Source organism: Pseudophryne corroboree, chromosome 1 (genome assembly GCF_028390025.1).
Source record: "Pseudophryne corroboree isolate aPseCor3 chromosome 1, aPseCor3.hap2, whole genome shotgun sequence".
Classification (NCBI taxonomy): Eukaryota; Metazoa; Chordata; class Amphibia; order Anura; family Myobatrachidae; genus Pseudophryne; species Pseudophryne corroboree.
Window position 1 is genome coordinate 1,175,444,646 of NC_086444.1, and position 18,242 is coordinate 1,175,462,887.

Consider the following 18,242-nt stretch of genomic DNA (forward strand, 5'->3'; position numbering starts at 1 on the left):
CAGTGTTTCTATAGCTCATATACTAAAAGTCGATTTTGAGTTCCATTTTAAAATTGCTGGGTAATGTGAGCTCTATTTGAAGTAATAAAAGTATTCTATTCATTAAAAATCTATCAAAAATGATCTATAATTGACCCAAAAAAGACAAAATTAAACAAAAGCATTCCTATTGGCCAAAACAGGTCACATGCACAGTATTACCTACAAACACCTTCATTCTTGTGCTAATTTGCATATCCACATTTTTTTAAATCATTGTTGCTCCTTTCAGTGTCATGATTTATGCAGCCAGAGAGCCCTGCCATGATTCTCTCCCATGTTTTTTCCCCTCATCATGAGGTTTCAGACAATTGTACATGATATAAAATCAAATAGAACCGTTTCTGATGGTTCTTTTGAAAATGGGGATTTTGGGTCGGTTTTATGCGCTATAGAGTCTCTATTTTCAAATAGACTGTTAGTAAATGAGCTTTTCCTATTGATGTCTATGGGGAAGTCTATTGATGTCTATGGGGAAGTACTGATGGTCTGTTTGTACTTTTGTTTGTGTGTGAAGTTGAATTTCTGATGATTTTGAGGGGATTTTGAGTCAGCTTTGTCTTCAGCAATTAACTGATTGTCAACTGCACTACCAAATCACCTGAAAATAACCTCAAAACCAGTGGTAACTCCAGAGGTGGAGCTGCAGCACTGTCTAAAGTTTAAATAGGGGACCAATTGCCAGTAAGTCCCAGCCAGCAGTGTTTGTGGTGGCAGCTGGTGTGGCTCCCCTATTTGAATTTTGGACTGCACTGCATCCCCACCTCTAGAGCCACCAGTGACTGAAACTGAAAATCAACCTTAGTACACCCCCAAGGCTTAGTACATCTGCCCCAAAGTTATTGAACCCCTAATGGAATCATCTCACGTCTAAAGTACACACAGTATGTATCAACATGTGATATCCTGTAAACAATGAATACACAATGATTATATAAAATCTCTAATTAAGATCATCCTGCTCATTCACAATAAGACACACTTGTGTTTTTTTCATATTAGAAGAATAACTTGCTGTTGAAAGATTTACGCTATGGATCACATGAAGATGTATAATTCTGATGATTTTAATCAAAATCTATATTTTAAAACTTATTTTTCATCTTCAGCAACTAAAGAAATTATACAGGACTTAACTATAAATCCACTGAAACACCTGCACAGGGTACTTTCCTCAGGTATGGCACTGTATGTGTGTATGTATATGTGTATGTAATATTGGAAAGATGCAATATGTGACAGTCTTTACCTTTCCTACTGACTGGCAGAGCTGTAATATCCTCTAATGGGACTAATTACAGATGGAAGCCCAGACCTACCTGTATGTAAATGCCACAGACAGCAGGGTATGTAGTTTACAGTGTCTGGTGGGCTGTAGCCAGTGACATGCGGTTTACACATACATGTGTACATAGCCTTACAGTATATTACTAGCACTGGCTAGTATTAGAGCCAGAATTATATACACATATATGATTTGGTAGTGAGTTTTGACTGTAGAAATGATTAGAATAATACAAATACTGATATTTATAAGTTCTAAGTAAGTAAGTTGTAGTATTCTAAAAAAAATATAGTCAAAACTGTGCAGTGTACTGGAAGTAGGATAGATAAGGCTCTGCCTCCCCTGCCTACCCTGACACTGGCTATAGCATAGAATACCCAAATTCTGTATGTTAGTTTAAGGTAGGTATGTAGTGGCTTGGTCTATAGTAGGGATTCCCAACCACGGTTCTTAAGACCCACTAACTGTCCAGGTTTCAAGGATAACCATGCTTAAGCACAGCTGACTTAGAGATTTCAATATCTATACTACTGAGATTGTCATTTCTAAAGGGCACTATACACAGGAGAGATGTGTGCTGAGCGAATCGCTCAGCACACATCTCTCCCCTCGCATAGCACAGCGCAATGTGTGCTGAGCGAGGCGGGGGTGGATGGGGGGGCGCTCATTTTACCCAGCTGGTGAAATGAGCGGCGTGCTAGATTGAGCCTGCGCGCAGGCCAATCTAGCACCGGCGATAGCGTATCGCTATCGCTGTGGGGGGAACACGCGAGTGATCTGTGCTTAAAATCTAAGCAATCTAGTCAGATTGCTAAGTAGTACTCCCCTTTAGTGACAATTGTATATGATATTTCTTTGATAAGTACTGTAAACCTATAATAGCTGGTTAAAAAGTGACATTAAACTTACAGTAAATGCATTTCCATTTGTAGTTTGTGTTTTTGCTTTAAGCTAGTGTTTTATGCTGTACACTTACAGTATATACCAAATGATAGTATTTGAGCCACTGCTATTTTGCTGTTTATTATAGATATTTATGTGAATAATATGTGAACTACAATGTAGCAAATACCAGAAATAACAAGCTGAGAGAGCCTGAATAAGCCACCTGTCAGAATTTCTATATACAGTACTGTAGTAGTTTTTTTCTAGTAGTTTGGGTATCCATGAATGAAAAGAGCAGAGTGGTTGAGGGAATCAGACTGGAGCAGTAAAATATAATACAATTTGGGACTTATAGGGGCATATGTATCAATATTATAAATAGTGTTACAGTAAGTGTTTTTTTATTTACATTGTATAAAGAGAAAAAAATTAAAGGGAAATAAAGGCAAACATAAATAACAATACATTTTAAAGTATGAATATGTATCACATATAATGCACTTTCAATAAGACCATTAATAAAGACATGCTATAGTACTGTCTGTATACAGTAGCTTGAAAAAGTATATTTAAGGAGGAATAATGTTGACACTAACACTTAGAGTAGGGCCACACATAGCGGCCAAGTAGGTCCCGTTCAGCAGACCTGCTTGGCCGGAAGGAGACTGCACATGGGCGCCTGTGCAGACGTCCACACTTGTGCGGAAGTCCCGCTGATGCCGCCGGATCCAACCGCAGCATGCTTTGGTTGAGCCAGATGAAAGGACGGCGGGATTTCAATGGGAACACATACATTTCAATCCTGTGTGTCACTGGCCGGATCCTGTTTTGCGGCATCCCGCAGAACAAGATCCGTGTGCGCACAAACCCCCCCCTCTTCCCCTGGCCAAGCGGGTCCCGTTCAGCGGGACCCCCACTTGGCCGCTATGTTTGGCCCTAGCCATAGGGTGTGTGTACACACTATGCAATATTGTATACGATCCGGCTGATATTGGCCAGTTCATTGCGATACTGTATAGTGTGTATGCACGATACAGGATACAACACACGCTACCGCATGTTGTATCCAGCATCGCAAGTAGGGCCTGCATGCAGGTCCGATGTGCAATATTGCTTACAAGGCTACCGAATGCAGCATGGCCCCGCTCCTCCCCCCCACCATAGCTGACATCAGCAAGTGTGTATGCACTTGCCGAAGTCGGGACCCCATCCCGTAGACATCACACTGATGTGTTCATAGCCTTACAGTATATTACAAAGTTTTATATAAGTTATATAGTTGAGTTACCCAGAGCAACCCATTCTTAGAAAAAGAAGGTGTGACAGATGTCATCCAATGTCTAGCTATGCAAACCTTTGCTTACATACATAGATTGCTTATGTATAGCTGGAGCACAGAAGTCACAGAGTCTTCCATGACGATCACAAATATACAAATCCCGAGATGATGATGAGGAGTGTATTCCTGTTATTATAATACAGTCTACCACTAATTACCAAAATTTGGAAATTTCAGAACAGGCCCATAGATGCCTAAAATCTGCCCCAGGATTTTCACACTTTGTTCCCCTCTGTAGTTTATCCAGCCTATGCAGAGTCCCGTAAACCGCTTTGAGGCTAAATGTCTGAATTTGTTGGATTCTTATTGATGCAGTGGTTTTATTGGGTGAATACAAAACAATAGACCAATCCTCATTCTTCAGTATACCCAAATTAGATTCCTGTTTATCCCGGAGGCTTCATACAGGGCCATTAGACACTAGAGGCAAATGTCCGTGCACTCAGAGAATGGAGGAACAATCTCAAAGGGTAGATAGAAAACTGCAGAGCAGCACCTAAAAACTGTTTACCCAGTGCATGGGGCAGATGAAGACATAAGTCAATTGAAGGGTTTCAAAAGTGACAAAAACACCTGCTTCATATAAAAACCCACAGCCACTACCATATATTTTTTTCAGTAGGCTTCAACCCTCCAACTACAATAATCTACAATAGCCTGAATTGTTCCAGAGAGGGTAGTCAGGGTCAAATCCTGATTTAACAAAGATGTTATGTATTGAGCCACACTTTCCTATCCTGAATCAGTAATGGAGAATATCTTTTAAAGTGGGGTATAATGAAGACCTGCTCGAGATGTGCCAGCTGAGTAGCTAGGTAATATTTCCTTTATTTGGGAAGTGCCATACTGTAACTCCGTATTTTATAGCCCTGCATATCATCTTAAAACCTATATGGGCTCTTTATCGCCCCACACCAAGGCTTTTATCACCCCACACCAAGGAAGTAATACATCTATTTAATTGCTTAAAAATATAGGTGTGTAAATATATATTGGGGACTGTTGGAGCACATATAAAAACTTCAACTGGATTGCCATTATTGCAAGTTTCATCTCTACCTATACTGCAGTTGACAATGGCTCTTAGGAAGTCAATTTGGGGTCATATAGTCAATTGAAAATATTCTGAAAAATATTATCAGGGGTACATAATCTCCTGTAAGTGAAAATGAGTCCTCAAGGGTGGAGGTCCAATTTTCAGCCTCTCTAAATCTTTCCTGCATCTTTAACATAACTTGTCAGATTAAGGAACCATCTACCTGCACTGCAGCAATTTTATCAGTGACTCTCTGTTTGTTAGCTGTAATAGCTTGAAGTGTATGATATCCCTGGGGAGTATCTTTCTGCCTTATCTGACAGTTGGCATTAGTTCCTGACTGGGCGCCATCTTGTCTGGTGTGAAGCATTGCTGTATACTGGCTATGAGGCTCTAGTAACTACCATTTCCCTTACTCAGATATGTTAATTATAGCTTTGTGTAGCTAAACTGTGTTGGTTTTGGATCTGTATTAATTTTGTGTTTTTGTTTTTTTTTATTTTGCAAAACCATCCTCATGCGTTTTGGTTTTGAATCTATTAAAAAAAATGATAAAAATTGCTTGTAATTTGGACCTGTTTTGGTTCCTACAGTATTATTAACATCAATAACATTAATTTGAAATAATTTCCAGTAAATTTTGATGACCTCACAGCTCACATAATTCTACAAAAATACTGGCCAAAGGCTTGCTGGATAAAGTAAGCAACAGAGCTGTGACACAAACACATGGCATGTATATCTGTTTAAAAATGTATTGAAAATTATTATTGTATTAGAACTACAGTATAACCAATACAAATGTATATCCAAAAAAACAAAAATCCCCAATACCCCCCAGAAATTCAGCTCACCATGAAAAGAAAAGTGAAGTAAGATGGATTTATCCTTGGTCCTTCCCTCCCACCCTTATGTTGGTTATTAAAAAGGACATACACAGTTTGACAAAATAAGCTTTTTAGCGACAAGGACTGTCACTTTTGTGTTTGAAGTGCTTGGTTTGTTTGGGCCCCCACAAACCAAATTTTAGGAAGCACTACCTCTGATCACTAATGAGGAGGCTGATGATGAGGGTATTAATTACAAATTATTACAAATTTGAAAAAATAAATTGCATGAACTCTCCACAAATTACTTAAAATGGAGGAGGTGCCTAGATGGTTAATGTCCCTAATGTCTACTAACTTTGGCCTCACAAATGGAGCAAATACCTTTATGTATTTTGTCAGGTTTTGGGAAAATCGAATCCCACGCCCAAGAGGTGGCTTTTTAGTATTTATGCTCAGGCATCACAATGGCTGCCTTATTATCACAGGCAAGATTTCTGCCACTGGTGACTGACTTACACAACCAACATCATCAACATCCTAATCAACACCAATCATTCTCATTAGCATAAAATAGTACACAAATATCCCCCTCATTCTGTTCCACTTCCACATAAGTATTCTCAATTTCTATTGTGTCATCATCACCTTCTTTACCTGTACTGTTTATCCACACATTTGTAGATGGTGCAGGAAGGGAAGGAGGAATCTCTATGAGTACAGTGTGAGAAATGTCAGACTCACAAATAGCTAATGTAGACACTCCTATACTCTCCTCAGAGATTTCTGAACACACAGTTTGTTCTTCAGCCTTAGTGTTCTATTTTGGGGGGCACTGATGTCTTATCAGTTTTCAAGGTGAAGACCTGTACCTCTTTGGACAACCTTTAGTAGATGATGTAGTACTATTATGACTGTCAGCAGCCTCAATACTAGTACTTGGTTATTTTTATTTATTTATATTTTTTACATACTGCAGCTCACAGTGCTTATATTAGCAATGCAGTGGCATGGCACCTGCTGAGCGTTATTGTAACACAGTGCCACTGCCTGGCCCTGAACACACAATTTCTTTTACACTCTGTTTTAACACACTGCTGCAAATCACTGCGCTTATATTGTAGTAATGATATCACACACCAAAAACGTTTGCGGCACCAGTGTGCACCAATAATAATGCTGCCCTGTAATACTATTAAAAGAACTAGGCTGCACTGTGGGCAGTTACAGTACCAGAGTGCACCAGTAAAGGCTGTAAAGGGTTAATGCTCCCCTGTATTAGGAGCTCTGGGCTGAAATGTAAGCAGTGACAAAAACACCAGTGTGCACCAAGGGTTAATGCTGCCCTTGTATTAGTAGCTCTGGGCTGCATTCACAGTACCAGTGTGACTAAACACCAATTAAGTGTTAATCTAATGGTTAATGACATTAAACAGTGCTGCATTTTATTATTTAGGAGGAACTCTGGACTGTGTGCAGCCATACCTCTTAACTGTCTTGATTCAAACAGGGCAGTCAGCTATTCATACACAGGTTGCAGTGTACAACGGGCTCAAATGGGAGAGGGGGGGGGGGAGTTGGGGGGAGCCTTTGATCACCAGCTGCTCTGCATTGTAGTTAGTGATTTCCTAATAGATGCTGTGTGCATGGCATCTATACAGTACAGGGAGGTGAGCCGGTGGTTGCCCAAAATGCCATACAATGGGTACATGCCATGAGAACACATCCACTTTACAGAGTCCACGCCCATCCCACCCAAGGCCACACACCCTTTCCGAGTCGCACGCACTTGCGGCATGGAAGGGTCCTGACTTGGGAGACAGAAAAGTTGGGAGGTATGTGCAGTGCACCAGTAAATTATTAATATTAATATACAATGCCCTGGCAGTCTAATGTGTGCTCTCCTTCCAGCAGTCGTGTGTAAAATGGTGCCCAAAACACCACGGGAGGGACATATATTGCATCCAAAATACGCAAGATCTGATGCTGGAAAAATTCGTTTTTTTAATCTGAGCCTGGCGGGTGGGCTTGGTTTCTAGGTAACTGAGCCAACACATCCTACTGTAGCTGAAAGGATATTATCTTTAACTGATTTTGTTCTATAACAGTTGTGTTATATATTTCTACAGTACAGATTGGTGGAGATACCGTGATTGATGTCAGTGCTGGCCACATTCTTTATCCACTGTTTGCTGTCCGTCAGTTCTTTAAAGAAATTATAATTATAGAGTGTAATGACCAATGTATTAAAGGAGTGAGAAATTGGATTGACAATGATCCAGGTGCCCATGATTGGTCTTATGCTTCCAAAGCTTTGAAGGAGATAGAAAATGCAAGGTATTATTATTATTATTATAATTATTATGTGTATTATTATTATTATTATTATTATTATAAAAAAGAAAACAAAATATCTGTTCAACCTTATTAAACATAGATAGTGGTGTGGAAAGTAAGATTACATAAAAAAACTTGTGAGGTCAAATCAATGTGTTTCTCCTCTTGTTACTGTACAATAGTAGAAAAAAACATTTCCAAAATACTGTGATGTATGTCCATTGTAGGGGTGTGTACCGGGCCATTTTTCGGGTGTTGTGTTTTGGTTTTGGATCTGGATCTCTGTTCGTGTTTTGGATCTGGATTGGTTTTGCCAAAACCACCCTTGCAGGTTTTGGTTTTGGATCTGTATTTTTTTGAAAAATCATCAAAACAGCTAAAATCACAGAATTTGGGGATGTTTTTGTTCATACAGTATTATTAATCGTAATTCATTTCCACTCATTTCCAGTCTATTCTGAACAACTCACCACTCACAATATTGTTTTTAGACCAAAAGGTTGCACTGAGGTAGCTGGATGGCTAAGCTAAGCGACAGTAGCATAAACACATGGCACATCTAGGAGTGGCACTGCAGTGACAGACAGGATGGCAGTTTTATAAACTATGCCCAAGAAATGCTCCAAAGGGCACGTAATGCAAAGAAAAGAGGTGCAAGATGGAATTGACCTTGGGCCCTCCCACCCGGGCCCTCCCACCCACACTTATGTTGTATAAACAGGACATGCACACTTTAACAAACCAACTATTTCAGCAACAGGGACTGACTCACCTGTGGCTGAAAAGATTAGTTTGTTTGGACTCCCACAAAACAAGCTGGCAATGAGCAGTGCACAAATTGGCTTTTGTACTATAGATAGGTACAGTGTCATCATCAGCATCCGATTCCTCACCCCTATCATTGTGTACATCCTCTTCTTCACAGACTATAAATTCGTCCCTGCTGGAATACACCATCACAGGTCCCTCTGTACATTTTGGAAGTAATTGCTGGTAAAGGTCTTCCTTGTGGAATTTGTCATTCATTTTGATAAACATCATCTTTTCCACATTATGTGGAAGTAACCTCCTACGCTGATTGCTGACAAGGTTCCCGGCTGCGCTAAAAACTGTTTCTGAGTTCATACTGGAGGGTGGGAAACTTAAATAAAACAAAGATGTGCAAGGGCCTCCAAATTTTTTCCTGCCAGTATTGAAATGGACTGTCTGATATGCCTATTTGGATGCTATCACTAAAATAATCAGCACCCATTCTTTGAATGGTGACAACATACATATGCTTCATATGGTACAGCAACAAAGTCACACAAATGAGTCAGAAATATATTTTTGCTCTGGATCACAAACAGAGGATATATCATATATAGCATTAGTGTATGGCAACCACAGTACTAGTAGTCACTGAGTGACTGCGTACTCAGCCATGCAGTGACTACTATATACTGCATACAGTATGAACTCAGAGTAGTCACTGAGTTCATATGGTACAGCAACAGTGTGGCACACATGAGTCAGAAATATATTTTTTGCTCTGGATCACACACAGAGGATATATCATATACAGCAGTAGTGTACAGCAGCCACAGTACTAGTAGCCACTGAGTGACACACTAATAGAAATATATTTTTTGCTTTGGATCACACACAGAGGATATATAGCAGTAGTGTATGGCAGCCACAGTACTAGTGATCACTGAGTGTGGCAAAAGTAGAAATATATTTTTTACTCTTGATCACTTACAGAGTATATATAGCAGTAGTGTACAGCAGTACTAGTAGTGACTGAGTGATGCACCAATAGAAATATTTGTTTTGATCTGGATCACACACAGATGATATATCATATATAGCAGTAGTGTATGGCAGCCACAGTACCAGTAGTCACTGAGTGTCACACCAATAGAAATATATTTTTTGCTCTGGATCACACACAGAGGATATAGAGCAGTAGTGTACGGCAGTACTTGTAGTCACTGAGTGATGTACCAATAGAAATATTTTTTTAGCTCTAGATCACACACAGATATATAGCTGTAGTTTATGGCAGTACTGGTAGTCGTCACTAAGTGACGCACCAATAGAAATATATTTTTGCTTTGGCTCACACACAGCCATATAGCAGTAGTGTACAGCAGTAATGGTAGTTGTCACTGAATTACGCACCAATAAAAATAGATATTTTTTCTCTGGATTACAAACAGATATATAGCAGTAGTGTACGGCATCCACAGTACTAGTAGTCAGAGTGACGCGCCAATAGAAATATATTTTTTGCTTTGGACCACACACAGAGGATATATTGCAGTAGTGTATGGCAGTACACAGCTTCTATAGACAGAGAACACCTGGTCCTATACACAGCCACAATATGCTTCTATGCAGAGCCCTAACACAGTGACCGCACACCGAAGCACCCAACTTATCCCTCCTGCAAAACAACCCCTCTGCTCTCTCCTGCCCCCCTTTTCTCTCTCCTTGCTTGCTTGCTCCTTACCTAAAAGCACTGAAGGAACACGTCCTTACTGTGCACTCTCCATGTCCGGATTGAAGATGGTGCCAACCACCGGGACCATATACAGGTTGAGTATCCCATATCCAAATATTCCAAAATATGGAATATTCTGAAATATGGAATTTTTTGAGTGAGACTGAGATAGTGAAACCTTTGTTTTCTGATGGCTCAATGTACACACACTTTGTTTAATTCCCAAAGTTATAAAAAAAATATTGCCTAAAATGACCTTCAGGCTGTGTGTATAATGTGTATATGAAACATAAATGAATTGTGTGAATGCACAGAAACTTTGTTTAATTCATAAAGTTATTAAAAATATTAGCTAAAATTACATTAAGGTTGTGAGTATAAGGTGTATATGAAACATAAATGCATTCTGTGCTTAGATTTGGGTACCATCGCCATGATATCTCATTATGGAATGCAGTTATTCCAAAATACAGAAAAATCCAATATACAAAATACTTCTGGTCCCAAGCATTTTGGATAAGGGATACTCAACCGGTATAGAATAGGGAACCCGCGAGATCCGACAGTGGGATGATGATGTTTTGCTCTGTTTTCAGATCGGAGTCAGGTGTGAAAAACTGAGCCTGACTCGGATCTGGGCTCAGATCCCCAAGTTGAGTTGGGTTTGGTTCTAAGATATCCGAACCCGCTCATCCCTAGCCCATGGTATTGCATTCTATAAGGGAAATCTACATGGTGTGTTTTATATTTCAAAGGGCTGATTCAGTTAGTTCACCCCTTTTGTCTGAGCATGTAATTGCAGCACTCTGGAGTCAGGAGCAAGTTTGTGCCATGAATGGGCGAGTTGAGGTGTCGTTGCCAGCATTTTAATGCCGTTGCAATGGCAGTTAATGAAATCGACCTCTGTATTTTTTTGGGCTAATGTACTTCATACAGATGTGCCCCTATACATTTATGCTAAAATTGGAATATTACAAAACTTGCGCCAATGCATGCAAGATTGTGCTAAGACATGAGATGGTTCACGCTATGCAGTACTCACCTGAACCACTGGGTGGCCAGTGCACTGCTGTGAAAACTGCAGTACTGTATAGCAGTGCATGAAGGTGGCGCTAAAATAAGCTCTGATTGACGAGCACTGAAATCTGATACTGGTGATAAACAGTCGCTCAGATGCAGCTATGACACGGACATTCAGTATAGAACTGAAATACAGTAGTACACATGGAGCTTTTCATTCATGTCACACTGGCACTTGCAACCCATTGCCTGCTGGATCCTGTATTTCAACAAAATGGGACATGTCGCATTATAAAGCATATGGATGCAGGTCTTTGGGATCCGCCCATTTGGTCTGATGTGACCATGACTGTCAGCATGTGTACTGTAGTGGTGTGTGTCACTCAATGTTGTGTGGCAGTCCCCATGACATACAGTATAGTAAGCATATAAATACACATACATAAAGGTTGTGCTTAGAAAATAAAGTGTGAAGTAAAATCACAAAGAACATAAAAGGCTAACACTGCTCCTCACTTCTATGGGGGGAAGTCAAGTGTTTTGCATGCTTGCGGAAACTAGAGGGCACATGATGGAGCAATTCAAGTCTTGTTCTATTCAGGCGCACACAGTCGCTAGCGCTGACTGTTATGTTGTTCCATCATTTTGTCGGGTTGGTAACTAGTATACTGTCTACTGTCTTTATAATTCTCCAAATATTCTTGATAGACTGTCTAATGGAGTCCTGCTATTCATATACTGTTCTCAATCAAGGACCTAGGGCTTCTGTCTGTTCAGCATGTCAAATGGGCCAAATAACCAAATTTTGGGTATAGATGTTGTAATAATTAAAAAATGGGCTTTGTAACCCCAAATGGTCATGGTTTGAATGTATGTAGATCACTTTCACAATTATCATCACCTGATCAAGAGTTGAACGTAACCCTGATGGTTTACATTGGGGGTCTGCACAGGACACGTACATCCTCGCACCCAGGGCCCCCCAGGCTGCAGCCTGATGGACTGTCTGAGGGCTTTGGGGGTGGGGGTGGATGGAGCTGGGCAGCATCCATGAACAAGGGGGTGTATTGTCCCCATTTTCTGGGAATGGCGTGGCCAGGGTCTGCATCTTCATATGAAGATTCCTGGTCACAGCAGCATAAATAGCCAAGACATCCTGCATAATCTGAGGGTTACTCAGATGGCGAATGTTCACATAAGTGATCCGATGGTGGAGCAGCAGATCACACAAGCATGCAGGTGTATACTCAAGACACCTCCTGCTGCTGTTGCATATTTTCATACAGCAGCTGCATCCAAAGACACAGCCTCTGAAGAAACTGTGCCCCTGTCTGAATCAGACCCTGAGTGCTATCCCACAACTGGTCATGCAGAGTAATTGCATGGTAGCACTACCATAGCCAAGAGGTGGGCATACACCTAAGCATGTGTCTGGCAGACAAATAGGAGTATTGTGAATAATTAATTGTCCTGTCTGCATGCAATGAGGTCAGGTTATGTTCCTTAATGCCTGGAATTCTAAAAAAAAAACTAGTGTCATGTTTTTTCTTATTCTCAGTGAAAGCTATCAGGATATAGAAGCTATGACAAGAAGGAAAATGAAACGCATTGAGAAGTGTGATCTGGCGAAGAAAAACCCTACATCTCCTGTAGAGCTACCAAAGGCAGACTGCGTCATCTGTTTTCGGACCCTGGATGGTGTTAGTCCTGATCGCAACGCGTTCCGCAGAAACCTGAAAAATTTGTCATCTCTACTTAAAGCTGGGGGGAACTTAGTACTGCTTGCAGATATCGGCACTTCTTATTTAATGGTTGGGGATGATAAATTCTTTGTCTTAGATTATGATGAATCCTTTTTAACACAAGTTCTAAAAGATGAAGGGTATACCATTAAATGTTATGAAAAGGTAGGAGGTGAGTCTACCAGTGATCTCTATGCCCTTAAAAAAGCTATATTAGTTGTTGCAGAGAAACAGTGAGGTGCATTCATCTTCCTTACCTCTTCAAGACAGGAGGGTTTACACCCTTCATGATTGCAGTGATTTATCTCAGTATGAGTGCTTTCATTTCTTTGAAGCTTTGTGTTAGTTTTCCAGGGTACATTTCAGATTGTTTTATGCTGGAGCTACAGTAACAGCTTTTTTTCTGCTTTTACATAAAAGTTAATCTATTTATTAGTCAGCTACATGGAAAAAAAAATAGGCAGAATTAGGGTGCAGTATATTTATTTGTGTTGAGATTCTACTTCTTGTTACTTTTACACAGTTCAATGAAAAAAATTAAACAAGATCACTCACATAGGTCCATCATAACAGCATTGTAGGCCCTGGGCAAAACAATGCACCTGGCCCCTACCTATCCATTCTTAACTTAGCCCTCCTGGAGTCTCATGTTGTCTCTACACATGCTTCCATACAGTGAATCACTGTCAGCACTCTGATTGGTGGATAGGTCCAGTCATCCACCAATCAGCATGCTGACAGCCATACACTGTCTGGCTGCAGGCTGGGAGGTAGGTCTGCCTGGCCCCTCTTATTGTGTGAAATTCAAAATCAGAGTGGCTGAGCAGTATTACTACTAGATAGATAGGTAGATAGATAGATACATAGATAGATAGATAGATAGATAGATAGATAGATAGATAGATAGATACATACTGTAGACAGATTCATATCTACATACTGTATATAGATACATACTGTAGATAGATAGATAGATAGATAGATAGATAGATACATACAAACATACATAGATCAGGTAAGTGGTGTGGGGAGTAAGTACAGCTGTCCCGGAGGGTGAAACATTATACATTAGCACCCCAAACCTAAAAACTTTGTGGTGCCCCTGATTCCCAATATGTTTCATAATTAATGATGCCATGATGTGAGAACATGTTGGGCATAAAGGGCCCCATAAACTAAACCGATAATGCCCGATTTCAGCCCAATTCGGGCATACGGCCCAATATATTGGGTGAAATCGGGCATTTTCGGCGTGCTTTTCCCCCGATCCAATGTGCGTTCCTGTGTGCATCGGATCGGATCCACCTAGATCCAACATATCACGAGTGCTGCACTCGTTATATGTCGGATCCCGCAGTAATGGATGAGAAAGTAAAAGATACATTGTATGCAAAAACAACTGCATACGATATATCTAATACTGTCCTGCCAACGGGGAGGCTGCCGGGAGGTTGGAGGAAATCTTATATGACGTGACGGACCATCATGTCGTATAAGTGTATGGGGCCCTTTACTCTGAGTTACATGCAATTCTCATGCAATGTTGACGTTCACGTAATTAAGCACTTATTGAAATGTGGTGGAAGAATGATGAGCATTCCTAGGCAGTGACTGGGAGGTGGCTGGACATGCGTGTTACAGGCATATTGGTGAGAGCAGCTGCATACACCGACGCACAGCTGCAGGCATAGGAGGCCATTGTCACATAGAGAAACTGCACCTGCCATATCACAGATGCAGGCATAGGATGACATTGTCAAATAGAGAAACTGCACCTGTCATAGAACAGATGCAGAGCTGTAGGCATAGGAGGCCATTGTCAAATAGAGAAACAGTACCTGCCATAGCACAGATGCACAGCTGCAGGCATAGGAGGCCATTGTCACATAGAGAAACTGCACCTGTCATAGCACAGATGCACAGCTGCAGGCATAGGAGGACATTGTCAGATAGAGAAACTGCACCTGTCACAGCACAGATGCAGAGCTGCAGGTATAGGAGGACATTGTCGCATAGAGAAACTGCACCTGCCATAGCAGAGATGCACAGCTGCAAGCACAGGAGGACATTGTCACATGGAGAAACTGCACCTGACATAGCACGGACACACAGCTGCAGGCATAGGAGGCCATTGTCACATAGAGAAACTACACCTGCCATAGCATGGATACAGAGCTGCAGGCACAGGAGGACATTGTCAGATAGAGAAACGGCACCTGCCATAGCAAGGACGCACAGCTGCAGGCACAGGAGGCCATTGTCAGATAGAGGAACTGCCCCTGCCATAGCACGGATGCTCAGCTGAAGGCATAGGAGGCCATTGTCACATAGAGAAACTGCACATGCCATTGCACGGATGCACAGCTGCAAGCATAGGAGGACATTGCCACATAGAGAAACTGCACCTGCCATAACACGGATGCACAGCTGCAGGCACAGGAGGACATTGATAGATAGAGGAACTGCCCCTGCCATTGCACGGATGCACAGCTGCAGGCATAGGAGGCCATTGTCACATAGAGAAACTGCACATGCCATTGCACGGATGCACAGCTGCAGGCACAGAGGACATTGTCACATAGAGAAACTGCACCTGCCATAGCACAGATGCACAGCTGCAGGCACAGGAGGCCATTGTCAGATAAAGGAACTGCACCTGCCATAGCACGGATGCACAGCTGCAGGCACAGGAGGACATTGTCACATAGAGAAACTGCACATGACATAGCACGGATGCACAGCTGCAGGCACAGGAGGCCATTGTCAGATAGAGGAACTGCACATGCCATAGCATTTACACTAAAAGTGGACATCTCTGTTCTTGCGCATTCAGCCGAATAGATGTACACAAGTACTATGTAGCAGGATTTACATAAACTGACAGACAGGCCAGTGCCGATAGATGCTGCTGCATGTGCTTCTGCATAAGTCTCAGAGTCAGGCCCATTGAACATGATATGCAGACCTTTGTGGATAATCTCTAATAAGTCCTATTGGATCCTACTGTCAAAATTGCCTATTACGTGGCCATAGTCTATGTTCTCCCCCTACAGAGACTTTCTCACTGGTTGAAGTATACACTGATGCTTTATAAGTTGTGATAAGTATAAAATAATAATTTTCTTTTCTTGTCTACTATTGGAAATTATAAATCCTAAAGAGCAATAAATCAATGTTAATGAAGTCTGGGAGTTTTGTACTTATTATGAATGACCTTAAAAGTGCTGTTATAAATGTACAAGAGCAGTGATACATCATGGCTGTTGAATGATTTTGCTGATTGCAGAAGGGGTGCTGTGGAGAGTTGGAGGTAGTAGCGATATTGGGTGTCTGTGCTAAAGTGGTAACCACCACCAACCTGGTCCTATAATAACAGGTAATCCTACAGTGTGCGCAAAATGTGCAACAGTAGTTGTCATCTCTGTTCATGCAAATGTGTAAAGTATCTATTAGTAATGTAGATTCATGGTATGGTGTTTTACATAGTATCAAAATTGACAGGTCTCGATAATCTATATTCCCTTCCTGATATACATTCGCACTAAGGTTCATTTTATTTTGTCAGAAGCCAATATGTTTTCAGTTGGTGGGAAGAAAAAAACAACTTGATCTGTGCGGTTCGGTACTAGAAATCCAAATCCACCCGAGTTTTGCAGAAATGAACTGAGGGGCAGATGTATTAAACATATATATTGGTAGATGCTCAATTAGCTTAGTGATATCATTCAGGTGCTCGAAAGGGAGGGGTATTTCTAAGCAAGAAAGAAAGGCAATTGTTTCCCCCAGCACCCTGAATGATAACCGTAACCAGATATAAATTCCACATGATAACAGAATTCAGAGATCTTCGTTACACATATTTGCGCAAATGTGTGAATAAGCCCCAAAGCCGCATCAAGGCGTCTCTGTATATTTGGGGTCCCTAGCGCTATATCTAGGTGCAGGGTGTGGCACCCCAAAACACCAGCATAAGCCAGAAAGCCCTGCGTAGCATACCAGTGAAAAAACTATAGTGTTAATAAATTAGTATTTAGGAAGCCGAAGCTATAGAGAAGGTGATACAAAAATGAAATGCAATTAAAATAGAGAAATAGTGTTAAGAAATTAATAAGTGAAAAGTGTTAATAGAATGTAAAGGTATGCCACACTAAGGCCGTCCAGCTCAGCCAGTCCAGAGGCACCACACCTCACACCTCCATTACCCCAATCTGGGTCTAAGATTAACCAGCAAGGAGCCACATGATAATGGATCCTTACTACAATATGTCTAAGCTAAGAGCTACCTACCTTGGAGCAACCCCATAATGCTCCCTGTGGCATGTCAGGGCCTGCACCTCCTCCTAATGCAGGAACCTCTCTGCCTCTCACAACAAACATATATATTGGTAGATGCTCAATTAGCTTAGTGATATCATTCAGGTGCTCGAAAGGGAGGGGTATTTCTAAGCAAGAAAGAAAGGCAATTGTTTCCCCCAGCACCCTGAATGATAACCGTAACCAGATTTTAATTCCACATGATAACAAAATTCAGAGATTTTCGTTACACATATTTGCGCAAATGTGTGAATAAGCCCCAAAGCCGCATCAAGGCGTCTCTGTATATTTGGGGTCCCTAGCGCTATATCTAGGTGCAGGGTGTGGCACCCCAAAACACCAGCATAAGCCAGAAAGCCCTGCGTAGCATACCAGTGAAACAACTATAGTGTTAATAAATTAGTATTTAGGAAGCCGAAGCTATAGAGAAGGTGATACAAAAATGAAATGCAATTAAAATAGAGAAATAGTGTTAAGAAATTAATAAGTGAAAAGTGTTAATAGAATGTAAAGGTATGCCACACTAAGGCTGTCCAGCTCAGCCAGTCCAGAGGCACCACACCTCACACCTCCATTACCCCAATCTGGGTCTAAGATTAACCAGCAAAGAGCCACATGATAATGGCTCCTTACTACAATATGTCTAAGCTAAGAGCTACCTACCTTGGAGCAACCCCATAACGCTCCCTGTGGCATGTCAGGGCCTGCACCTCCTCCTAATGCAGGAACCTCTCTGCCTCTCACAACAAACATATATATTGGTAGATGCTCAATTAGCTTAGTGATATCATTCAGGTGCTCGAAAGGGAGGGGTATTTCTAAGCAAGAAAGAAAGGCAATTGTTTCCCCCAGCACCCTGAATGATAACTGTAACCAGATATAAATTCCACATGATAACAGAATTCAGAGATCTTCGTTACACATATTTGCGCA

The 18,242-nt window shown here is 41.2% G+C and overlaps 1 protein-coding gene across 1 annotated transcript in view; it reads left to right on the forward strand.

Moving 5' to 3' along the window:
* LOC135050997 (nicotinamide N-methyltransferase-like) overlaps positions 1-13,232 on the forward strand; it is a 48,276-nt gene extending 35,044 nt beyond the window's left edge. The window contains exons 2-3 of the mRNA XM_063957205.1: positions 7,541-7,748; positions 12,812-13,232. Coding sequence (XP_063813275.1) covers positions 7,541-7,748; positions 12,812-13,232 — 629 coding nt within the window. The remainder of the gene's footprint in view (positions 1-7,540; positions 7,749-12,811) is intronic.
* Positions 13,233-18,242: the final 5,010 nt, after the last annotated feature.